Source organism: Artemia franciscana, chromosome 12, assembly GCF_032884065.1.
Source record: "Artemia franciscana chromosome 12, ASM3288406v1, whole genome shotgun sequence".
In the NCBI taxonomy this organism is placed as follows: domain Eukaryota; kingdom Metazoa; phylum Arthropoda; class Branchiopoda; order Anostraca; family Artemiidae; genus Artemia; species Artemia franciscana.
In genome coordinates, this window is record NC_088874.1 from 35991372 (window position 1) to 36018594 (window position 27223).

Here is a 27223-nt window from a genome sequence, read left to right on the forward strand (position 1 = left end):
CACACATTTTTTCCGTGGTTTTTCCATATTCTGCTCTCTTTTCTTTGGTTTTCTTATAATTACTTTATAGTCCCAAATTTTCTGCGGGGTCATGGCCCTCATGACATTGGTTATACATTCTCTCTTATTTGGTAACTCAAGACACAATTTGGAAAGCCTTTTTATCTTAAAAGCGGCCTTACAATTAGTTTCTAAAATGAATCTAAAACTTGACAGCTAGGTAGCTATATATACATAAATACCCCTGAATTATTCGTAGTGTGTTATACTTTAGACTCAAAATATAAATGTTATTTTAGATCAACTTATTTGCATGGGGAAAATAATTTAAATGTTTATTTATTAAATCATTACAGCATATTATCATATAATGTAGAATTAATTTTGAATTTGCCGCATCCATAGTCATCTTCCTTGCTGTACCTGAGAAAATAATTGACTATGAAGCTAGTAAGGTATAAAACTTTCTCCTAATCTAAGTAAGCTGGATGCCTTTTCAGCTAAGTTTATAGAGAGCTATGTTGGGTTAGGTCTCAATGGGGAACTATTGGAGCTACATTCTTACAGGAGGACCCTAGTTTTTAGGTTAAATGTCAATAGAATTTTGGTTAGTCTATAAGATAGGCTAATTAATATCTTTTAGGAAATTATTTTAAATATTAAATAAACTGTAGGCTTACAGTAGAGTTTATTTGCTTTTCTGTAAACACTGAAGACCTGACATAATTCTTAGCTGTATTAGGTAGGCTAATACTTGCTAGTATGCTACTAAGACTTCGCCAAGTCTTGTTTTGGTCTCAATTTGGATTATTACAGCTAGTTCTTTCTAGGAAACAATTTTTTCTGGTTCTAAGGTTAACTGATTGCCTACAAATTTTTTTTACTAGGCTACTCTGTATGGGAGCCTAATCAGTCCCTTTTAGGTTGGAGATTAAAGTTCTAGGTTAAAGGTAAGCTAAAAGTAGATTTTATCAACTTTTCTAAAGTGAACACTAGAAACCTAACAAAATTCTTAGCTAAGCCTAAGATTAATAACCCCTGGTAGACAGCATAATTTTGTCAAAATTGTGGGAGGGGGGTAAAGTTAGAGCCATTTTTTCAGAATCAACTGGCAACAACATTAAAACTAAAATATAAGCCGTTTGGTACCCTAAAGATACTGTTTTGTAGGCCTACTAGGCTAGCCCATAAAAGTATTTTTATAAAGGTAAACATGTTCTAAAAAAACTGATTTGTTTCTGTTGATGCTTGAATTATACAGGCTCATTTTGGTTTTTGACAAGATTTTGGAAGAAACTAAATTTCAGCTGGGGAGTAGGGAGTAGTTACCCCCTGCCCTATAGCAAATATCAAAATGTAAATATCTTTTAAAATGTAAACATCTTTAGAAATGTAATATGTAAATATCTTTAAAAGTGTACTATTAAAATGCAAATATCTCTAAAAATATAAATTTAAAATGTAAATATCTTTAAAGATATAATTTCAAAATGTAAATATCTTTAAAAATGTAATATTAAAAATGTAAATATCAATTATCTTTCATTTAATTATAATTTCACAACTCCTTTAATCTGTGAATCTTTTTCTATTTGTTGGTTTTTTCTTTTTGTTGGCTTGGAATTAATGTATATAATTCACTAAAATCCTTCCAGATTCTTGTTATTGCTGATTACTAAAAGAAAATCCAATTACGTTATTCTAAAATTGTTGCAAATCAAGGCAGATACATTATTTTCTTGTTTTGTATTATTTTGTTGATTTTTCTTCTTTATTTTATGCTTCACTGTTTTTTTTAAATAGGTAATTAGATCAATATAATATGAAACCTTGAGAAACAGATCTACTTTTTAAATCAAGCTCAATAGAAGTCTTAAGTGTCAAACTGTTGCTTAATTTTGACTTATAAGGTCTTAGAGACATAAATCTGTTTCTTAAATTTAGGAATTTTTTCCTAATCCTTGATGTCAGCCCAATGTCAATATCTTCAAACACCTTTTCCATCTACTTTTGGTACCCATCCTGAGCTGATGTCAGCCCAATAGGATATATCTTAAATATGTATCTTCCATATATGGCATTGGAAGTGGTTAAATGGGCAAACTCCTTATCCAAAACCATTGACCAATAGCCATTTCTAGCATCAATCTTGGAATATTGCTTTGTTCCTGCACATTTTATTGAAATATCATCAAAAATTAGGATAGGGTGATTTAAAGAGTTTATGCATTTATTCAAATCAACTGGATTAATGGAAGTCCAGATTGCAGTGCCTGGTTTCTGAACCAGAACAATAGACCCAGTTCTTGGTTTCTTCACCTTCTCTTAAGCAGCTGGACTGTTGGTACTGATCATTCCCTCAAGTAAGTGTGGCATTTTCCAGGCAATTTGCCAATACAATGGAATCCATTATACTCTTCAAGGATCTGTTGGACTTAAGGTCTGATTGAACCTCATAGGGCACCTTGTCACATGATAGGCTGCACACAAATTTTATAAAGTTCATCTATTCACCTGTTTGTCTACCAAGTATTGGACCTTTGTTGGTTTCCACAACATGAAATGCATAAACTTATAGTTCTTGGTCCTTATACTGAATCACCATTTGTGCAGTTCCAAGTACCTTTAGGCTGCATCTGCTATAGCTTGTTAGGATATCCTTGCTAGAAAGGAAAGTAGACCTTGTTTTTTTATGATCTAAATTCATTTTAGGGGACTTACACAACCATCATTGCAAAGAAATTTTGGATGTGTCAATTTTGTTAAAATCTGGTGGAGAAATTTCCTAGTCAGGTGGTTTGGTAAATCTATTTCTGGCTTCAAGCTGGCTGATTGATTGCAGTATATGGCTGTTCAGATTTCTCTTCAAAATCTTTTTGAAGTATTTTGGTGGCATGTAAATTTGTTTCTTGATCTAAATTTGTTTTAGGAGACTTACACAACCATCATCACAAAGAAATGTGGGATATCTTAATGTAGGATAGCCTGTTAGGATATCCTTACTAGGAATGAAAGTAGACCTTGGTTTCTATGATCTAAATTTATTTACTGGGATTGTTTGCATCAACTCCTGTATCAATCTTGTATGTTATGTCTTGGTGGTATTCAGGCTGGTTAATTATAATCATTGGCTTTTGTACTGAATCAATTCTAGAGTCAACAGATTCAATGAAGTACTGGTTATTTTCTTCATTCTCAGTGGAAAAACCTTTGCTTTCATTGAATAACCTGCTTTTGCAAACACTTCCAAAATGGTTTGGCTTTTCACATTTGGCACAGATTTTTGCTTTTGCAGGGCATTTTTGCTCACAGAAATATGCATTACCTCAGAAATAACAGCTTGATGTCATTGTCTTTTGTAACACCTTTTGTTTGCACATGGCTTCCACTTCATGTTGAAGCCTTCTTGTTGCAATGGTACTTAGTTCATATTTCATTTTTGTTTCGGTCTCCACAGCTGTTTCAATTGCTTGACTTGTTTCAATAGCTTTTATTAGTGTTTGTATTCCACCTTCACTTAAAAGTCTTATCCTGTTACTCTGCACACCAAATACCAATCTATCTCTCACTCTTTCACCTGAACTGTTAACCAAAATCACAAATCCAGTGCCAGTAGCTTTAGTGATGTTGCATATGATCCAAATGTCTCTCTGTCTTTTTGATTTTGTTTGTGAAAATTGAATCAAGAGAAGACGTGGTTTGAGATGGGTTAAATATGCCCTCTGAATTTTTTCACATATACATCCACTTTATTCTTTTCCATTTCTGCCATTTGAAATGTGTTAAATATATATCACCCCTTTTCTCCAACCCATATGAACAAGTATGTGCACTTAACACTTTCATTTTTTCCAGGGTTTGGGTTTGATCTCATTTATTGGGTTTGATCTCAGCTTTTGAACAGTGATGCATTGGGTTTGATCCTCTCAGGTTGTTATAAGTTGCCCAGGGTTCGAAATCAGCTGCTCCAACACACTGCAGGGCCCAAAGTTTGATTCTAGCTATGATATTATGCAAGAGCATCTTCTCAGTACTTACTCAATGTGAGGTTTTGAGATTGTTTGATGACCAGTTGATTGTGGGGCAGGGTATACTGCCCACTCTGACACCATGCAAGGTATTCCCTTGTCATACTTGAGGTTTAATCATTTAATGGAGACCCTCCACCTCTTAACAAAGCAAAAAGTAAACAAATAAAAAGTAAACATACACAAAAGTAAAACAAGCAAATAAACAAAATCAATAAAAAGCAAGCAAGCAAAAACAATATATTTCAAGATACAGCCCTAAATAGTTTAGGATATTTTTCCATTGTTTCTATTACTTAAATCATTGCATATCTTTTTATTAGCAGTATTTAGTTCTGAACTTGGTCTAAAGCATCATGTCATTATGAAATGATATGTGCAGTTGGATAGATATATTATCAAAAATAATGTATAAATACAAATAGAAGTGGAAACAAATATGAAAATCAGATTAATTACCTTAATTTGCAATTCAGAGCAATGTTAAGATCCATGCTGGATATATTTTGCTCCATGTCAATATTAATGGAATGTTTCTGCACAACACAAAATAAAAATGCCTTGATTGTACCATATGTTTTTTTTTGTTGCTTTGAGTCTAGTCTGGAGCTAAATCTGGCCTCGTAAGTGGGGGAGGGATTTTATCATGATAGTAACCATAATACTTGGAAAGAATATTGACTAGGGATTCAAATGACACTATTTTTTTGTTGTTATAACATTTCCTTCAGATGAACCCACAGACTGCAGTGTTTACCTTCTTTTTTGTTGGCATTATTTGACATTATGAACCGACTGTTGATAAAGATTAAGTACATTAGAAGCTCAATTATCTGGACCTTGGACATCCAGATTTGACATGTAAAATTCTCAAGTCAAAACTACACATTTATGGACATGTCTCAACCAGTATCACTTGCTCATAGCTTGCTGCTATTGACTCTACACTTTCTATTTTTATGTTTTGTTCTGTTACCAATCATTATTGAAATCTGCTGGGATATGTTACTGTGCAATTTCAACTCCCATGTTTTACATCAATGTTTATAATTGTGCATTATAAGTTTGCTGTGTTCTATCATGTTTGTGCTTAAAATGTTGAAACATAAGAAATTGGTGTTATAGCTTCCTGATAAAATAAAATAAAAAAAGGTAAAGAATAAAGCATCAGACTTTACAGTCCATACCAGCAGTGCTGATCTCTGTTTCTTGGCCCTTCAGCCAGGAAGTGCAATGGGGGGCTGGGGGCCAACCATCCTGTGCTTTCACACACCCTTCCTGTTTACCTTCCCCCGATTTCCCCAGGAACTCATTTAGAGCTGGGTTGACTCTGACTAAGCTTTCAGAGTAACACCATTGACCCTCATCCTATACTAAATATAATATGATAGCAACCTGGTATAATCCTGGTATATTTAATATGGTTAGTTTTCAGGATTCAGAGTTGGAGTTGATGGTAAAGTGGGCCAACTCTACACCTCTGCTTGGTTGCACAAGTTATAGCCAAGCATCCAGTTTAGAATCTAGAACGCAGTGTTCAAGATTTATAACTCTGCCAAACAGGAAGTTTCTTCTGTTACTGTATTCTTTATCTATGTTTAATCCTATTTCTGCTTCCAGTCAACATTGGCCCAATATATGTTGACTTCAGGCTTTAAATGAGTCTAGACTGGTAGTCTGGATTGTCTTGTCTGTCAACACATTCTACAGCATCACAATTATAACAGCTAAAATGATTCACTGATCTTTGCAGCTTTTAGTTGTTTTTTTTTTTTTTAAAGCTAGTATAGCTTAAAAGAGAAGGGATTTATCTGACTAGCCTTCCATGCCTAAGCAAGTGCTAGGGGACACTTCCATTTTTTCTGCATGAAATAATATTCCAGGTGGACATGCATTAGTCATAATTATTTCACAGTTTGTGTATCTCAGATTTATCAATGCATACTTCCAGAATGTGCCATGCTCCTTTTTGTACTCTGTGAATGTGACTACAACTATATTTTTTTATTTATTTTTTTTTAGCTTTTTGATGAAGTTAAGTCATGAGACTGTAACAGTGGAGTTAAAAAATGGGGCTCAAGTAAGAGGGACTATCACAGGTAAGCTATTGCTACAACTTAAAAAAAAAAACAAACAGTGTTTAAAACATAACCATTTGAATATTTGTGCATTTTTGGGACAATAATAGTTACATTTTAATAGTTAATAGTTATCTGAATCAGATAATTATGTAAAAGTCAAAGTAATTCAAAGTAAATCAAAGTAACTAATTAAGGACTTTCTCAGTCTTATATCACCAGTAATATTCTACATGTTTAGTCTTCCTCCCTAAGTTACTAGGGCTAGTATCGATTAGGCTGAGAGGCATTTTGCATTTGACTTTGGATAACTGACTGAGCAGCACCAGCCATTTAGAAATCTGATGGAAATCTTAAAAGTTGCATTTTTTTTACTTAGAAATAGGCAATTGTGTATCTTTTTTTTGTTTTATTGATAGCAACACATGTGATGAATTAAGTTAAAAATAATGGAAGTCAAGATTGAGGGGCTACTACACATAGCCTTATATTCTAACTTAAAAACCAATAAAACTATGTGTAAACTAAAAGCTTTCAAATAGTTAACTAACCTAACTAGCCTAGCTTAAATATACATAATTGCATATGTTTTTTTTAATTAGCATAAGACACAAGCAGAGCTGAACAGAAATGAGGTCAAATTTGAGAAACTATTGCAGTTAGCCTATTATATAACTTACAGAACCTGAGTGTGTAAAAACCTTGGACAGTTCTAAAGCTTATGTAGCCTAATTTAAAGTAGGCCCTAAGTAATCATGCATTTTTTTAAAAAGTGATTTAAGTTACAAATAAAGAACTAGTAAAAGGACCTCAAGTTTTATGGACTATTGTAGGTAGCCTAATATTCCAAAAAAGTAAGAAAAAAAAAACTTTATGAAACACAAATCCTTTGAATAGTTATAGACCTTTGCAATGTTTAAAGCTGGTAATGATGCATTTTGTTCTTTTTTATAAACACAAGCCAAAAAAACATTTTTGAATGATAATTCCTAGATAGCTGAGAAAACATAACTCACTATCACAGTATAAACTTGAAAAAAAAAACAGTCACTCCAAAAAAAAAAAATGTTTATTAACTGTATTATGTTGTCATGTTTTATTTCCTAGTGCTAATTTAGTTGATATAGGCAACATTGAATATGTACATATAATCAATCTGCTTGATGTATAATATCACTTCAGCTTTTGCTACTGGCAGATTAGCCATCTTGAAGTCCTCTGATTATATTTAATATGATTTGGAGGACAACAGTTGCACTTGGAGAACTACATTTGGGCTGCACTTACTTAGCCATCTTTCACTACCCCATCTTGGTAGATTCACTTAGAGCCCTGGAACTTACCTAACCTTGTACCATTTTATCTTTGAAATTCTGGAAGATGGCCGTTTATGGCTCTGAACTGTAGGTTTGTTGATGCTTGATGTGTAAGACACCTTGGTTTATACATTTTGTGTAAACATTGACAGCAACACAAATGATAATATATTCTATGGTTTATACAATGTGAATTTTAGGGGGAAGGGTATCAGAAGTGTTTTTTGATGAGAGGTGTAAAATTTACGTTTTTTGGTGTAAATTAACATACAATTCATAGGAATCTTTTGAACTAATGTGGAAGGGGGAGGAAAATATGTGCATGTGTGTTGCTTGAGGAAGGGATTATTAAGGGTACACTCATCAAATGAAGTCAAGGCTAGCTTACAAACTCCCAATGCCATAAAATATTATATTCGTGCTACTCAAGGCTATTGCCAGGATTTTTCATTGGGGGAAGGGGTTTGCAAAAAAAACTTAGAAAGTGCATCACAATTTGTTTATATGCATTTTCGTTACGTTTTTACGAGTCACATAAAAATTTCAGAAGGGGGAGGCAAACCTTTCCCCCTCCTATATACAGCCTTGATGCTACTGAAAATATTTTATCCATCATTGTTTAGGCCTTTTCAAGTGACATATAGCCATCGCAAATTCTGTTGGTCTGTTGGTCCTGGTTTTGCTACTTTAGGCACTTCCAGGTAAGCTAGGATGATGAAATTTGGCAGGCGTATCAGGGACCAGACCATATTAAATTAGAAAGAGTCATTTTCTCGATTTGACCATCTGGGGGGGGGGGAGTGGGGGGCCGGTTAATTCGGAAAAAATAGAAAAAATGAAGTATTTTTAACCTATGAATGGTTGATCAGATCTTAATGAAATTCGATGTTTGGAAGAATATCGTGTCTCAGAGCTATTATTTTAAATCCCCCCGACCGGATCTGGTGACATCGGGGGGAGTTGGGAGGGAGAAACCTAAAATCTTGGAAAACACTTGGAGTGAAGGGATCAGGATTGAACTTGGTGGGAAAAATAAGCACAAATCCTAGATACATGATTGACCTAACCGGAACGGATCCGCTCTCTTTGGGGTAGTTGGGGGGGGGGGTTAATTCTGAAAAATTAGAAAAAAATGAGGTATTTTTAACTTACAAACGGATGATCGGATTTCAATGAAATTTGATATTTAGAAGGATATTATGTCTCAAAGCTCTTATTTTAAATTCCGACCGGATAAGGTGACATTGGGGGGAGTTTGGGGTGGGAACCTAAAATCATGGAAAACGCTTAGATTGGAGTGATTGGGATGAAACTTGGTGGGAAAAATAAGCAGAAGTCTTAGATACGTGATTGACATAATTGGAACGGATCTGCTCTATTGGGGGGGGGGGGTTAATTTTGAAAAATTAGAAAAAATTACATATTTTTAACTTACGAGGGAGTGATCGGATCTTCATGAAACTTCATATTTAGAAGGACCTCGTAACTCAGATCTCTTATTTTAAATCTCAACTGGATCCAGTGTCATTGGGAGGGGGCAGTCAGGGGGGGGCGGAAATCTTAGAAAATACTTAAAGAGGAGAGATCCGGGTGAAACTGGATGGGAAGAATTAAAACCTGTCTAAGATACGTGACTGACATAACCGGATCGGAACTGCTCTCTTTGGCGGATTTGCGAGGGGGGTAATTCGGAAAAATGAGGTACTCAGTGTTCGGACTCGCCTATAAATTCCAATAAATTTCTATATTTTAATGCACTCCTATAAAATGCCTATATTTTGGCTATCCTAGTTATTCAAATAATGCACTCCTATAAAATGCCTATATTTTGGCTATCCAGTTATTCAAATGGGCTATCCTAAGATAGTTGCTAATCGAGGGAAGTATAATAGACGTGCACTGGGTAGGCTAAATGCTAAATTCTGTGATCAATCTGTTCTTTATCTATCTGGCCTTTATTCCCTTCTAAAGAAAAGGATGTTAATCAGATTCGGACTTTTTATTTCAGATATTGTAAATTTTTACTGTATCTCCCCCCTTGGTATAGCAATGGTAAGATAATTATTAAGTTTGATGTTCCTGATATAAGTGCAAAATTGGCTCTCCTGCATTGAAGATTGTCGGAACCAGCCTTTCATCGTTTATCGCCTCATCATCCTTTGGTCCGTCTGTTCGATTAATCTCATTGTAGCATAGTGTTTTTATGGCACCATTAATTCAGAAAAAATAGAAAAATGAAGTATTTTTAAATTATGAACGGTTGATCAGATCTTAATGAAATTTGATGTTTGGAAGGATATCGTGTCTCAGAGCTGTTATTTTAAATCCCGATTGGATCTGGTGACATTGGGGGAGTTTGGAGGGGGAAACCTAAAATCTTGGAAAACACTTAGAGTGGAGGGATTGGTCTGAAACTTGGTGGGAAAAATAAGCACAAGTCCTAGATACATGATTGACATAACCAGAACGGATCCGATCTCTTTGGGGCAGTTTGGGGGGGGGCTGATTCTGAAAAATTAGAAAAAATGAGGTATTTTTAACTTACGAAGGGGTGATCGGATCTCAATGAAATTTGATATATAGAAGGATATCGTGTTTCAATGCTCTTATTTTAAATCCCGACCGGATCTGGTGACATTTGGGGAAGTTTGGGATGACCTAAAATCATGGAAAACACTTAGATTGGAGGGATTGGGCTGAAACTTGGTGGGCAAAATAAGCACATGTCCTAGATACATGATTGACATAACCAGAACGGATCCGCTCTCTTTGGGGTAGTTTGAGGGGGGTAGTTGATTCTGAAAAAAAAGAAAAAAATAAGGTATTTTTAACTTACGAACGGGTGATCGAATCTCAATGAAATTTGATATTTAGAAGGATATCGTGTCTCAAAGCTCTTATTTTAAATCCCGACCGGATCTGGTGACATTGGGGGGAATTTGGGGGGGGACCTAAAATCATGGAAAACGCTTAGATTGGAGGGATCGGGATGAAACTTGGTAATTTATGTGACCAGACATCCCACGTCTTCTACCACAGATCTGATCCCGAGGACTTCCGAATCCTATATTTGGGCCGGGGAAATCCTATAAAGATAAGACAGAGCCTATAATTTGAAACGAACCCACCTGTTCGAACCCTGGGCACTTGTAACTTACGAACGGGTCACCCGATCTTAATGAAATGTTATATTTAGAAGGATCTTGTGCTTTAAAGCTGTAATTTTAAATTCCGACCAGATCCTGTGACATTGGGTGAAGTAGGAGGGGGAAACCCGAATTCTTGGAAAACGTGAAAATTAGGATATTTTTATCTTATGAATAGGTGATCGGATCTTAATGAAACTTTATATATATATATATATATATATATATATATATATATATATATATATATATATATATATATATATATACATATATATAGAAGGATCTTATGTCTCAGATGCTCCATTTTCGACTAGAATTGGATCCAAGGACATAGGGGTTTGGAGGAGGGAAACAGAAATCTTAGAAAACGCTTAGAGTGGAGAGATCGGGATGAAACTTGATGGGAAGAACAAGCACAGGTTCTATATACGTGACTGACATAATTAGAATGGCTCCGTTCTCTTTGGAGGAGCTGGTGAGGGGGGTGTTAATTTGGAAAAATTAGAAAAATTGAGGCATTTTTAACTTAAGAATGGGTGACCGGATCTTAATGAAATTTGATATTTAGAAAGAATTCATATCTCAGAGCTCTTATTTCAAACCCCGGCCAGATCTGACATTGGGAGGAGTTGGGAGGGGGAAATCTTGGAAAACGCTTGGAGTGGAGGAATCGGGATGAAGCTTGGTGGATAGAATAAGCAAATGTCCTTAATACTTGATTGAAATAATCGTACTGGATTCGCTCTCTTTGGGGGAGCTGGGAGGAGGGTTTCAGTCATTTGGTGAGCTTGGTGCTTCTGGACGTGCTAGGACGATGAAAATTGGTAAGCGTGTCAGGGAGCTGCACAAATTGACTTGATAAAGTCGGTTTCCCAAATTCAACCACCTGGGGGGCTAAAGGGAGAGGAAAAATTATAAAAAATGAGGTATTTATAACTTACGAGTGGGTTATCGGATCTTGGTGAATTTTGATATTTAGAAGGACATCATGACTGGCACCTGACCGGCATTAAGCCTCTCATTTTCCTTTTAAATCAATCTATTGATTCTTAGAATTTTTTAGAGCTCATACCATATGAGCTCTTGGCTCTTAGCTCTTCTTGCCTCGTCACAAGTGCCATATGAGCTCTTAGCTGTTCTTTAGAAATAGAGTTAAGTTTGTACACATTTGGATTACTTTTTTTGTTTGGTATAAATTAGTAAATTTTACTTTTGATATTCATTTAGGTTTTATAGCTTACTTGCAAAAGAGACAGCTATGCTTGTTTTTCTTTTTAATTTCCTCCAGGGTTCCTAGGGTTCATGGTGACTGGGGGAAAACTAATTACAGCACCCCTTCCTGGCTCAAATATAAGCAAAAAAGCCAAGTCAAAGTAAAAAAATTGATCAAAGTGGCAATCCCTTAGCTGCGGCGCCTGGGGCTGCTGAGCCGGTTGCCCCCTCCCCCCAATGGTTCTGTCTTTCTCCACTTTTTTGGGCCTTTAATTCTCACCAAAGATGCTCTTGGGCCTTCAGCCTGCATGGATAATATACCTCTATGCTTGTTATCATGACATTACATTTTTTTCCTTTAACTATATATATATTTTAACTTCTATAGCCTGTATCCAACCACATGAATTTTGCCGAAATTTTAATGTTTTTATGCTGCCATTTCTTCGTTTTTTTCTTTTTCTACTCTTACTGTGTATGAATTCAATAAAGATTATTTGTGTAGGAGCTGATTCTGTGCTGTCCACATAAAATTTACTCATATGATACTGGAGGTACAGGAGTAACAAGTAGACCCAAGCTTAATCCACTGAGTGTTACCATTGTGATTGAACTCATCCAACAGAGTTGAGGCTGAGGGGACAAAGTCCCCTTTCTTCCACTGAAAAAATATAAATAGTGTTGGGGGAGTTATACTTAGTTTTCCATTATGTATTTTGCTAGCTTTTGGACATTCGTTACTATTCCTAGCTATGTCCTCAACTTAACATCTATTATGTCCAACTGGAATATAAACCCAGCTGGACAATCCCTCTATTAGATGCCATCTTGTTTCCATAACTATCTGGACATTCGTTACTATTCCTAGCTATGTCCTCAACTTAACATCTATTATGTCCAACTGGAATATAAACCCAGCTCATTCAAACTAGGTGTATTCCGATATATCATTATTACAGTTTCGAATTTTCATTATTGATTATAGCTAGTTAAAACCACCTTATAGGGTTTAGCAATGGGGCAATATCCCTGGACATTTGCGGCTCCCCTGCATCTAAGCAGTAATGAAATGCAAGTATCCATACGGCTTTTGATCTTTCAATTTTGTATCTGCTATCTCCGAGTTCGTTGGTCAGCAATCTTGAGCCTGATAGCATTTTTATTGACTTTCCCCCCAGGATATATTTGAATAGTCTGATTGGGTACACATAGCTTTACGGACATCATGGTAGTAACAAAATAAATGTACACAGATATATATATATATATATATACATATATATATATTTAGTTAGTTAGTTTATTTTAGCCCACCATAAGAACAACAACATGGCGGAGTATAAAGAAAAAAATAAAAAGGAAAAAGAAAACGGCGAAAAACAATACTTCAAGATTAAACGATTAGATTACATTCACTATATACATTCATAGCTCATATATGACGTGGAACGGCAGGAAATCATAAAGGTGCTTAAGGGCACCTTTTCTAGCATTAGTTTCCTGTTCTGCCACAGCCCCCTAGGGGATCTTGAATTTGATACTTATTCAAAAGAAATGAGTTTCTCTCGAATAGCGGTATGCGTATCAAAAACTTCAAATATCTACAAAACGCGGACCTAACTTTTAGTCTCTCTGTTTCTGTGAACCATTCCCAAAGTGGGGAAAGGTAAAGGACATGTGGCAATGCCACTGCTCTGCACATCCTCGCCAAAATTTGCCGATTGTAAGAATACTTCAGCGGGGCTAGTTTAGCATAGATTACTCGCAGGTTAGACACAAGGGTATCAATGCAAAGAGTTCTTGTAGTTTTCTTATCTCGGCCGTACCGAAGACCTAAATATATGAGCGATGAAGACGGTGCAATAATAGCACCATCTACGGATACAGTTGGTGCTGGTGCCTCTTGTTTTGCAGAGCTGAAAACCAGAAATTTAGTTTTCTCGCCATTAACTTGTAGACCAATAGCGCTATAACCAGATACAAGCTCATCTAAATTATCCTGTAGTACACTCAATGAGAAACTCAACATAAGTAAATCATCAGCATAGCTTATTAAACTCAAATCACAAGTATCAAACCTTAGCCCGTCAGAAATTTGTTTTGTAACCTTAGAAGTCAACGTGCTAAATAATATCGGACTTAAGACAGAGCCTTGTCGAAGTCCTCTCTTTAGTTTAACTGGCTCGCTGAGTTTTTCAAGCCCAAGTTTCATTCTTATATAGCTATTAGAGTACCAAAATGATAACATAGCTACTATATGGGCGTTCACACCGGCATCTAGCAAGGTGTGGAACACAGCAGACTGGATTAATGAATCAAATGCAGCGGAAATGTCAACACTACATATATGTATGGATAACTCAAGTGAATCAGCCTTGGCAAGAATACGCTTTAAGAAGTCTATGGGCGAAAGCGCAGCTAAGATGCTTTCGATATATATGTATATTATATAAGTGTTTATACGTTTATTTCTATTTATTCTAGTTAGGGAGTAACTCTCAGTTTATGCCCACCATACTTTGGCACTGGATTTGAGAAGCTGTTGCTTTCCACGCTTTCTCTACATAATGAGCTTTCCAGATTAAATCTGATGATGTAAAATGCTCCACATGTATTTCAGTTGCTTTTTTCTTGTGATACTGGGTGAAAATAGCATTTTCAGAATAAGAGGAACTTCCTATTTCTTGTTATTTGCAGATACTATTATTTTTTTCCAGGAGCATATTGCAGTTTGTATTGTTGTGATTATACCTGCATTTTAATTACCCTCTACTGTCCCAATAAAACAGGGCCCTAAAACATTTACCTTACCTCTTAGATGAGATTTCAGATCATCAGCAGAAGTCCGAATGTACTTGGAAAAAGACTCCCATAAAAAGAATGAATCAGAAAAAAGCAATCTAGTAATTTGAGATAAACCAAATTCTGGATCATGCAGGTACATGCACATTAGGAAATCACATGAAAATTTTTATAGGATGAACCTAACAGTTTTTTTAAACATTTTTATCCTGATTGTGACTCTTATTTGATCATCAAAGCAGTTGCTGCTGGACTTGGAATTCCATTGATGAGGATGTAAGCTTATCCGCTATTTCCTTCTCTCAATTATTTCTATATAGTGTATGATACGCTGAAACATGATTTCTGTGGCTTATAGTTGTATCTCAAGTATTAGGTGTCTTGGTGTTGCTATGTGAGTATTGGCAGTCTTCTTGTGAATATATTTTGTAATCCACAGAATTACCCTGGTTTAACTGAATACAGTTCCATTTGTGTTGGATGGCTTTTAATCTCACTGCACTGGCCTGCTCACTCTGAAAGTGATAATGTGATGTATGATATGCTGAAACTTGACTTCTGTGGCTTTCAGTTGTATATCTAGTATCAGATGTCATAGTTTTGCTGTGTGAGTATTGGCAGTCTTCTTGTTAATATATATATGTATGTAATCCACAGATTACCCTGGTATAACTGAAGACAGTTCTATTCGTGTTGAGTGGCCTTTAATCTTACTGCACTGGCCTGCTGACCCTGAAAGTGATAATATGATGTATGATATGCTGAAACTTGACTTCTGTGGCTTTCAGTTGTATATCTAGTATCAGATGTCATAGTTTTGCTGTGTGAGTATTGGCAGTCTTCTTGTTAATATATATATGTATGTAATCCACAGATTACCCTGGTATAACTGAAGACAGTTCTATTCGTGTTGAGTGGCCTTAATTTCACTGCACTGGCCTGCTCACTCTGAAAGTGATAATGTGATGAAACTTAACTTCTGTGGCTTTCAGTTGTATATCTAGTATCAGATGTCATAGTTTTGCTGTGTGAGTATTGGCAGTCTTCTTGTTAATATATATATATGTATGTAATCCACAGATTACCCTGGTATAACTGAAGACAGTTCTATTCGTGTTGAGTGGCCTTTAATTTCACTGCACTGGCCTGCTCGCTCTGAAAGTGATAATGTGATGTATGATATGCTGAAACTTGACTTCTGTGGCTTTCAGTTGTATATCTAGTATCAGATGTCATAGTTTTGCTGTGTGAGTATTGGCAGTCTTCTTGTTAATATATATATGTATGTAATCCACAGATTACCCTGGTATAACTGAGGACAGTTCTATTCGTGTTGAGTGGCCTTTAATTTCACTGCACTGGCCTGCTCGCTCTGAAAGGGATAATGTGATGTATGATATGCTGAAACTTGACTTCTGTGGCTTTCAGTTGTATATCTAGTATCAGATGTCATACTTTTGCTGTGTGAGTATTGGCAGTCTTCTTGTTAATATGTATATATATGTAATCCACAGATTACCCTGTTATAACTGAAGACAGTTCTATTCGTGTTGAGTGGCCTTTAATCTTACTGCACTGGCCTGCTGACCCTGAAAGTGATAATGTGATGTATGATATGCTGAAACTTGACTTCTGTGGCTTTCAGTTGTATATCTAGTATCAGATGTCATACTTTTGCTGTGTGAGTATTGGCAGTCTTCTTGTTAATATTCTTAATTCCTAGCTATGTCCTCAACTTAACATCTATTATGTCCAACTGGAATATAAACCCAGCTCATTCAAGCTAGGTGTATTCCGATATATCATTATTACAGTTTCGAATTTTCATTATTGATTATAGCTAGTTAAAACCACCTTATAGGGTTTAGAAATGGGGCAATATCCCAGGACATTTGCGGCTCCCCTGCATCTAAGCAGTAATGAAATGCAAGTATCCATACGGCTTTTGATCTTTCAATTTTGTATCTGCTATCTCCGAGCTCGTTGGTCAGCAATCTTGAGCCTGATAGCATTTTTATTGACTTTCACCCCAGGATGTATTTGAATAGTCTGATTGGGTACACGTAGCTTTACGGACATCATGGTAGTAACAAAATAAATGTACACAGATATATATATATATATATATATATATATATATATATATACATATATATATATTTAGTTAGTTAGTTTATTTTAGCCCACCATAAGAACAACAACATGGCGGAGTATAAAGAAAAAAATAAAAAGGAAAAAGAAAACGGCGAAAAACAATACTTCAAGATTAAACGATTAGATTACATTCACTATATACATTCATAGCTCATATATGACGTGGAACGGCAGGAAATCATGAAGGTGCTTAAGGGCACCTTTTCTAGCATTAGTTTCCTGTTCTGCCACAGCCCCCTAGGGGATCTTGAATTTGATACTTATTCAAAAGAAATGAGTTTCTCTCGAATAGCGGTATGCGTATCAAAAACTTCAAATATCTACAAAACGCGGACCTAACTTTTAGTCTCTCTGTTTCTGTGAACCATTCCCAAAGTGGGGAAAGGTAAAGGACATGTGGCAATGCCACTGCTCTGCACATCCTCGCCAAAATTTGCCGATTGTAAGAATACTTCAGCGGGGCTAGTTTAGCATAGATCACTCGCAGGTTAGACACAAGGGTATCAATGCAAAGAGTTCTTGTAGTTTTCTTATCTCGGCCGTACCGAAGACCTAAATATATGAGCGATGAAGACGGTGCAATAATAGCACCATCTACGGATACAGTTGGTGCTGGTGCCTCTTGTTTTGCAGAGCTGAAAACCAGAAATTTAGTTTTCTCGCCATTAACTTGTAGACCAATAGCGCTATAACCAGATACAAGCTCATCTAAATTATCCTGCAGTACACTCAATGAGAAACTCAACATAAGTAAATCATCAGCATAGCTTATTAAACTCAAATCACAAGTATCAAATCTTAGCCCGTCAGAAATTTGTTTTGTAACCTTAGAAGTCAACGTGCTAAATAATATCGGACTTAAGACAGAGCCTTGTCGAAGTCCTCTCTTTAGTTTAACTGGCTCGCTGAGTTTTTCAAGCCCAAGTTTCATTCTTATATAGCTATTAGAGTACCAAAATGATAACATAGCTACTATATGGGCGTTCACACCGGCATCTAGCAAGGTGTGGAACACAGCAGACTGGGTTATTGAATCAAATGCAGCGGAAATGTCAACACTACATATATGTATGGATAACTCAAGTGAATCAGCCTTGGCAAGAATACGCTTTAGAAGTCTATGGGCGAAAGCGCAGCTAAGATGCTTTCGATATATATATATGTATATTATATAAGTGTTTATACGTTTATTTCTATTTATTCTAGTTAGGGAGTAACTCTCAGTTTATGCCCACCATACTTTGGCACTGGATTTGAGAAGCTGTTGCTTTCCACGCTTTCTCTACATAATGAGCTTTCCAGATTAAATCTGATGATGTAAAATGCTCCACATGTATTTCAGTTGCTTTTTTCTTGTGATACTGGGTGAAAATAGCATTTTCAGAATAAGAGGAACTTCCTATTTCTTGTTATTTGCAGATACTATTATTTTTTTCCAGGAGCATATTGCAGTTTGTATTGTTGTGATTATACCTGCATTTTAATTACCCTCTACTGTCCCAATAAAACAGGGCCCTAAAACATTTACCTTACCTCTTAGATGAGATTTTAGATCATCAGCAGAAGTCCGAATGTACTTGGAAAAAGACTCCCACAAAAAGAACGAATAAGAAAAAAGCAATCTAGTAATTTGAGATAAACCAAATTCTGGATCATGCAGGTACATGCACATTAGGAAATCACATGAAAATTTTTATAGGATGAACCTAACAGTTTTTTAAACATTTTTATCCTGATTGTGACTCTTATTTGATCTTCAAAGCAGTTGCTGCTGGACTTGGAATTCCATTGATGAGGATGTAAGCTTATCCGCTATTTCCTTCTCTCAATTATTTCTATATAGTGTATGATACGCTGAAACATGATTTCTGTGGCTTATAGTTGTATCTCAAGTATTAGGTGTCTTGGTTTTGCTATGTGAGTATTGGCAGTCTTCTTGTGAATATATTTTGTAATCCACAGAATTACCCTGGTATAACTGAAGACAGTTCTATTCGTGTTGGATGGCCTTTAATCTCACTGCACTGGCCTGCTCACTCTGAAAGTGATAATGTGATGTATGATATGCTGAAACTTGACTTCTGTGGCTTTCAGTTGTATATCTAGTATCAGATGTCATAGTTTTGCTGTGTGAGTATTGGCTGTCTTCTTGTTAATATATATATGTATGTAATCCACAGATTACCCTGGTATAACTGAAGACAGTTCTATTCGTGTTGAGTGGCCTTTAATCTTACTGCACTGGCCTGCTGACCCTGAAAGTGATAATATGATGTATGATATGCTGAAACTTGACTTCTGTGGCTTTCAGTTGTATATCTAGTATCATATGTCATAGTTTTGCTGTGTGAGTATTGGCAGTCTTCTTGTTAATATATATATGTATGTAATCCACAGATTACCCTGGTATAACTGAAGACAGTTCTATTCGTGTTGAGTGGCCTTAATTTCACTGCACTGGCCTGCTCACTCTGAAAGTGATAATGTGATGAAACTTAACTTCTGTGGCTTTCAGTTGTATATCTAGTATCAGATGTCATAGTTTTGCTGTGTGAGTATTGGCAGTCTTCTTGTTAATATATATATATGTATGTAATCCACAGATTACCCTGGTATAACTGAAGACAGTTCTATTCGTGTTGAGTGGCCTTTAATTTCACTGCACTGGCCTGCTCGCTCTGAAAGTGATAATGTGATGTATGATATGCTGAAACTTGACTTCTGTGGCTTTCAGTTGTATATCTAGTATCAGATGTCATACTTGTGCTGTGTGAGTATTGGCAGTCTTCTTGTTAATATATTAAATATGTATGTAATCCACAGATTACCCTGGTATAACTGAAGACAGTTCTATTCGTGTTGAGTGGCCTTAATTTCACTGCACTGGCCTGCTCACTCTGAAAGTGATAATGTGATGTATGATATGCTGAAACTTGACTTCTGTGGCTTTTAGTTGTATATCTAGTATCAGATGTCATAGTTTTGCTGTGTGAGTATTGGCAGTCTTCTTGTTAATATATATATGTATGTAATCCACAGATTACCCTGGTATAACTGAGGACAGTTCTATTCGTGTTGAGTGGCCTTTAATTTCACTGCACTGGCCTGCTCGCTCTGAAAGGGATAATGTGATGTATGATATGCTGAAACTTGACTTCTGTGGCTTTCAGTTGTATATCTAGTATCAGATGTCATACTTTTGCTGTGTGAGTATTGGCAGTCTTCTTGTTAATATGTATATATATGTAATCCACAGATTACCCTGTTATAACTGAAGACAGTTCTATTCGTGTTGAGTGGCCTTTAATCTTACTGCACTGGCCTGCTGACCCTGAAAGTGATAATGTGATGTATGATATGCTGAAACTTGACTTCTGTGGCTTTCAGTTGTATATCTAGTATCAGATGTCATACTTTTGCTGTGTGAGTATTGGCAGTCTTCTTGTTAATATATATATATATGTAATCCACAGATTACCCTGTTGTGATGACCTGCTGACCCTGAAAGTGATAATGTGATGTATGATATGCTGAAACTTGACTTTCGTGGCTTTCAGTTGTATATCTAGTATCAGATGTCATAGTTTTGCTGTGTGAGTATTGGCAGTCTTCTTGTTAATATATATATATATGTATGTAATCCACAGATTACCCTGGTATAACTGAAGACAGTTCTATTCGTGTTGAGTGGCCTTTAATCTTACTGCACTGGCCTGCTGACCCTGAAAGTGATAATATGATGTATGATATGCTGAAACTTGATTTCTGTGGCTTTCAGTTGTATATCTAGTATCAGATATCATAGTGTTGCTATGTGAGTATTGGCAGTCTTCTTGTGAATATATATATGTAATCCACAGATTACCCTGGTATAACTGAAGACAGTTCTATTCGTGTTGAGTGGCCTTTAATCTTACTGCACTGGCCTGCTGACCCTGAAAGTGATAATGTGATGTATGATATGCTGAAACTTGACTTCTGTGGCTTTCAGTTGTATATCTAGTATCAGATGTCATAGTTTTGCTGTGTGAGTATTGGCAGTCTTCTTGTTAATATATATATATGTATGTAATCCACAGATTACCCTGGTATAACTGAAGACAGTTCTATTCGTGTTGAGTGGCCTTTAATCTTACTGCACTGGCCTGCTGACCCTGAAAGTGATAATATGATGTATGATATGCTGAAACTTGATTTCTGTGGCTTTCAGTTGTATATCTAGTATCAGGTGTCATAGTTTTGCTATGTGAGTATTGGCAGTCTTCTTGTGAATATGTTTCGTTGTCCAAAGAGTTATCCTAGTATAACTGAAGACAGTTCTATTCATGTTGAATGGCCTTTAATCTTACTGCGCTGGTCTGCTGACCCTCAAAGTGACAATATAATGTCAGGAAACGTTTTAAAATGAATGCAATTTGTGTTAGTTGTTTAACTATATCTTTCCTTCCATGGTATTCATTCGAAGTAGCACTTTTGACTGATACCAAGCTAGACAAGAGCATCCTAGCCGAGTAGTTAGCAGTCTAGAATTCGAATCCTTTGTCTGAAGGGTGGGGTTCGATTTCTGATATCGCCAGTGGTATCACGATGGTCAGTAGCATGTCTCTGAAAGCTCAGGCAGACTCGACCCAGCTCTGTGGGTGCCTGGAAAACTTTAGAGAATGTAAGCTGGAAGAGTGTGCTATAGCACATGATGGCTTGGTCCCCCCCCCCATTGCACCTCCTGGCTGAAAGGCCATGAAACGGAGATCAGCACCGCCGGTAAAGACTGTAATAGTTCAATGCTTTATTACAGAGAAGAACCTGAAGGAGCATGGATGATTCGTCGATTGCAGCTTTTTTACCAGCTTGACGAAGATCCTTGTCAAAATATCTGCTTTGTGTTTTTGCTTTCGCTTTTTTTCTTCAACTGGTTGAAAACCAACCTCGTTTCATGACTTCTTAATTATTTTTATGTTTTTGTTGTTGTTATCAAAAATCTTGTATTCTTCAATTTTGGACATGATTGAGATGTAGCCGTTCTCTCTTTTGAGATTCTGGATAAATCATCACTGCTGTGTCTTGGTGTTCAAGCTATTAGGCTGTCTTTAAAAATGAGTCCAACCCTTACAGTTTCAGAGTTGCTCTGGAGTAACTGAAGACAGTTCTGTTACTGTTTGCTGGCCTTCCAAGACCAATAAAACTGTTCTTTTTGGGCTAGGAGAGTGGAAGACCGGTTATATGTTACTTCTGTATTTGTATAATTGCTTCTGATCCTTTTTTCTTGTCTGCATATGATCTATCCGTGTACATTTAAAATAGTTTTCTTACGTATTACTTCTTCTCTCTCTAAACATTTCGACTGTTTGGCATGATGGATAGTCCCTTTTCTATCTATCATACGTACATTCTATTTAATAAAGTTAAAAAATAACTTTGTTGATCCGTCCCTTTCATGCTAATTAAACAGCTAAAAATGAGCATTACATTTCCTCACTTTGCAGCTTAAAAAAATCTTAGCTCATGGGAAATTTTTCACATAATTTTTTATAGTTTATTTATTCTACCTCCTATCTAAGGAAATAATCAGTGTTTTTGATATTTGTCTCGTTGTTCATGAAATCAAACTAAAAATGTCAAAAGTTATCTAAACTATCCTTACTGCCCATCAGGATTTAATTGAATTGGTCTTACAGAGAAAAGCATGACTGCTGTTAAGTGGCTTTATTAGTCTGAACTACTGACTTCTTCTTCCTTAGTCTTCTTCTATTTGATTGTTACACATTTTTTTTCATCATTTTTGTCAAAAGTCTCAAAAAGAGTATAGAAATTGACAAAAAATAGACCAGTTTATCGTTATGACGTAAAAAAATATCTTTTTTGCTCTCTTTTTATGGCACTTGGTATTAACCAAGTGACATATAGCAATTGCAAATTCTGTCGGTCTGTTTGTCTGTCGGTTCTGGTTTTGCTACTTTAGGCACTTCCAGGTAAGCTAGGACGATGAAATTTGGCAGTCGTATCAGTGACCGGACCAGATTAAATTAGAAATAGTCATTTTCCCGATTTCACCATATGGGGGGGGGGAGTGGGGGCCGGTTAATTCGGAAAAATAGAAAAAATGAAGTATTTTTAACTTACGAACGGTTGATCAGATCTTAATGAAATGTTTGGAAGGATATAGTGTCTCAGAGCTCTTATTTTAAATCCCGACCAGATCTGGTGACATTGGGGGGACCAAAATCATGGAAAACGCTTAGAGTGGAATGGAAACGTGATGGAAAACATAAGCAGAAGTCTTAGATGCGTGATTGAAATAATTGGAACGGATCCGCTCTATTTGGGGGAATTGGGGGGGGGGGGGGGTACTTCTGAAAAATTAGAAAAAATGAGGTATTTTTAACTTACGAAGGAGTGATCGGATCTTCATGAAACTTCATATTTAGAAAGACCTCGTAACTCAGATCCCTAATTTTAAATCTCAATCGGATCCAGTGTCATTGGGGGGGGCGGAAATGTTAGAAAATACCTTAAGCGGAGAGATCAGGATGAAACTGGATGGGAAGAATAAAAACAAGTCTTCAATACGTGACTGACATAAGCGGACCGGATCCGCTCTCTTTGGTGGGGTTGGGGGGGGTATCTCGGAAAAATGAGGTATTTGTAACTTACGAATGGGCGATCAGATCTTAATGAAATTTGATATTTAGAAAGATCTTGTGCTTTAAAGCTTTTATTTTAAATTCCGACCAGATCCTGTGACATTGGGGAGAGTTGGAGGGGGAAACCGGAATTCTCGGAAAACGTGAAAATTGGGGTATTTTTATCTTACGAAAAGGCGATCTTATGTCTCAGATGCTCCATTTTCGACTCAAATTGGATCTGGGGACATAGGGGATTGGAGGAGGGAAACAAAAATCTTGGAAAACGCTTAGAGTGGAGAGATCGGGATGAAACTTGATGAGAAGAATAAGCACAAGTTCTAGATACGTGATTGACATAATTGGAAGGGACCCGTTCTCTTTGGATGAGCTGGGGGGGGGGTGTTAATTTGGAAAAATTAGAAAAATTGAGGTATTTTTAACTTAAGAACGGATGACCGGATTTTAATAGAATTTGATATTTAGAAGGAATTTATGTCTCAGAGCTTTTATTTCAAATCCCGACCAGATCTGTTGACATTGGGGGGAGTTGGAGGGGGAAATCAGAAATCTTGGAAAACGCTTAGAGTGGAGGAATCGGGATGAAGCTTGGTGGATAGAATAAGCAAATGTCCTTGATGCGTGATTAACGTAACCGTACTGAATCCGATCTCTCTGGGGGAGCTGGGGGGAGGGTTCAGTGCTTTGGCGAGTTTGGTGCTTCTGGACATGCTAGGACGATGAAAATTGGTAGGCGTGTCAGGGAGCTGCACAAATTGACTTGATAAAGTCGTTTTCTCATATTCGACCATCTGGGGGGCTAAAAAGAGAGGAAAAATTAGGAAAAATGAGGTATTTATAACTAACGAGTGGCTGATCGGATCTTAATGAATTTTGATATTTAGAAGGACATCGTGATTCGGAGCTCTTATTTTAAATCTCGACTGTCATTAAGCCTCTGATTTTCCTTTTAAATCAATCTATTGATTTTTAGAATTTTGTTAGAGATCATACCATATGAGCTCTTGGCTCTTGGCTCTTAGCTCTTCTTGCCTCGTCACAAGTGCCATATGCGGTCTTAGCTCTTGTTACTTTTGGTTTACATTGGGTCGAAGACAGAAAAGAGCTTTAGACAAATGGGCGCAGTAACTGTATTTGCGTGCATTGCATGGTTAGTCTAATTTCTACATGTTGCCGGTTTTATAATTAAATAAAAACACTTTAAAAATTAGCGAATCAGCTTTCAGAAAATTCTACTCCCAGACTCAATTCAAATTCTGTTTTCATTTTGAATTTCGCTTTCAGAAAATTATAGATTGACTCCAAATACGCTTAAGATATTTGATCGACTTCTCAATTACAATAAATGCAGATTACCTTTATTCCAATTTTTCTAGTTGTGTTAGACGATGCTGCATTGCCAATATGGGGTCTGAAATTCGTAGACAATGGCGGACATGCGTAGCGTCTTTTAATTTTTCTGAGCATGCGTGTTGTTTCTAGAGAATACCTGTAGTAAAATTTTGATATCTTGGGCTAGAGAACGATCCCCCGAAGCTCCTAGCTAGGAAGACGACCAAGACCAAACATCAGTGTTTTTTCTGCTATTAAATAAACAGTAGCAAGTACTATCTCATGAAGCTGAAGGGCATATTAAACCCTAAACCAAGCAGAATGTATTCCGTATAGGAGGGGTCGCCCCCTCCTATCTCATGGTCGTACAAACTTTGGAAAATGCCCATGGGGTCTGAAATTAAGAGTTTTAGTATCTTTTTAAAAGTCAAAAGCAACTAGCCCCGTCTCAAAACATTATTTGATAACTAATTCATTTGTAACTTTTAGGATATATGTAAAAAAAAAACCGGAAAAACGGAAAAAAACATTGCTTCCCCTCAAAATGCAGCCCAAAAAAGTGTAAAAAAAATTCCCATTGATATCAAATGGAAAGGGCTATCCTAGAAACTTGGGAGGGGGCTCATTCGACCGAAAATCAAAAGTTTTAGTCTTATTGTTCAAGGCCTAAAGCTGCTATAGGGCAATCAGCCTCCCTCTCGGTTGTTTTTCTGCTATCTAGCACTCTTCTAACCCCTATGATATAAAATCAAAGTTTCAAGATATCATTTTTGTTCAAAAACCTCTTAATGTCTAATAAGTTTGCCTTAGGGGTAGATATCACCCCACAGCCCCTATGTTAAACTTTACTTTGCGCTTCTACGAAAAAATAACTAAATATAAAAACAAATACTATAGGTCCTACACCACATAGCTTGTTCAGCCTTACATTGGGGGGGGGGGGGTAGAATTTTCAACGAAGGGAATACGCCTTGCACCTAGCAATAAAGTTAGTAGTTTTCAATTCCTATTCAACTCTATTGAACCTCCAAAGACTTCTTTTATTTTTCATACTCTTTTGCCTGTGTTCAGTTTAAGTATTATTGATTTTTGTGAGACATGGGGAGCGGTCAGAATTGTATTTTCCACCAACCGTTTTCGATTTTTCTAAGAGGGGTCTTTTGGACCAATATGTGGGTAGCAGGAACTTCCCTCTGCTTTCGTGCATGTGTGTCTATAAGCAGGTTTTTTTCATTTTAATGCCCTTTTTTTCTTAAAAAGGGGAAAGGTCTTCTCTTTAATCTTTTTTGGGGTCCTTACTAAGCCCATTGTAAGAGGGCGATGTAAGGCATTGTAGTCACATTGAGTCCATTGTTAGGTGGATTGTAAAAATCCATCGAATTTTCTGCTAGAGTAATCCTGAAAATTGATTATTATATTTTACAGGTGTCGATGTTGCTATGAACACTCACTTGAAGGCTGTCAAAATTACAGCCAAGGGGAAGGAGCCTGTGTCTTATGACACACTGTCTATTCGTGGTAACAACATTAGGTTTTATATACTCCCCGATGCGCTGCCATTAGAGCATTTATTGATTGATGAGGGACCAAAGAGCAGACGTCCTAGAGCTGATAGAGGTAGAGGTGGTGCTTTTGGTGCGAGAGGAGGCCGTGGACGAGGACGTGGCCGTGGACGAGCTAGGGGCGGCCCACGTGGTAGGGGAAGGAGATAATGCTCGATTCTGTGTGTATGTGACTGTCAGTGATTTTTTACTCTTTGATGAATAAATTTTCTGTATTTGGATTAATTTAAACAATTCCAATTGTTATTGCAAATACTACAGCGCCACTTCTTGTTATCAGGGACGGGCAAATCATGCAATACAAGTCTACAAGAGAAAACGTGGACTTAACTTCTTAAACCACATTGGCCTGCCGTAACATAAAGAAAGAAAACGATCAAAAATGGGATATCTTCTGAAGAAGAGAGGCGGTTGTTCTCTCGAAATACTTTCTGTGCTTTCTTCAATATTTTGATTTGGTCTTTAAAAACCCCATTTTTTATCGTTTTCTTTCTTTTATGACGTGGACTTTGTTTTGATAAAACGCGACGTGCAGAATAAAGATAAATCATCCTCCAGAACTTTGCACTTTTTAGGAAGCAGTGATTTGCCCAAACTTTGATTGAAAAGCCTATTTTCTTATGGAATAGTGTTTGCTTTAAAGATAAGAAAGGACGAATTCTAGGCACATTTTGTCCGATAGCACTGGGTAGAGCTGAAAATATTTGAAGATGCACTAAGCAAATCTGTTCATATTTCTACTTAATATACAAATCTCCGTTTTTTGAATTTTGTTTCCATTGAGTGGGAGTTCCGTTCCTCAAAAGGGGTAACAATGGTAACATTTTCATTGGTTTTGCAACGAAATACGAACAAAAAAGGAAAGTGAAACTAGCAAATCCTAGGCTTTTAAGCAAAGCCTAGGCTTTGCTAAAAATGGACATTTTGATAAAAACGAAACTCACAAAAA

At 36.5% G+C, this 27223-nt stretch overlaps 1 protein-coding gene across 1 annotated transcript; it reads left to right on the forward strand.

Annotated features, from left to right (window-relative positions):
• Positions 1-299: 299 nt before the first annotated feature.
• On the forward strand, positions 300-26508 carry LOC136034061 (small nuclear ribonucleoprotein Sm D1-like). The gene is made up of 3 exons (XM_065715177.1): positions 300-455; positions 6051-6127; positions 26138-26508. The coding sequence occupies exons 1-3, from the start codon at positions 442-444 to the stop codon at positions 26422-26424; spliced, it is 378 nt and encodes a 125-aa protein (XP_065571249.1). The 5' UTR covers positions 300-441; the 3' UTR covers positions 26425-26508.
• The last annotated feature ends 715 nt before the right edge of the window (positions 26509-27223 follow it).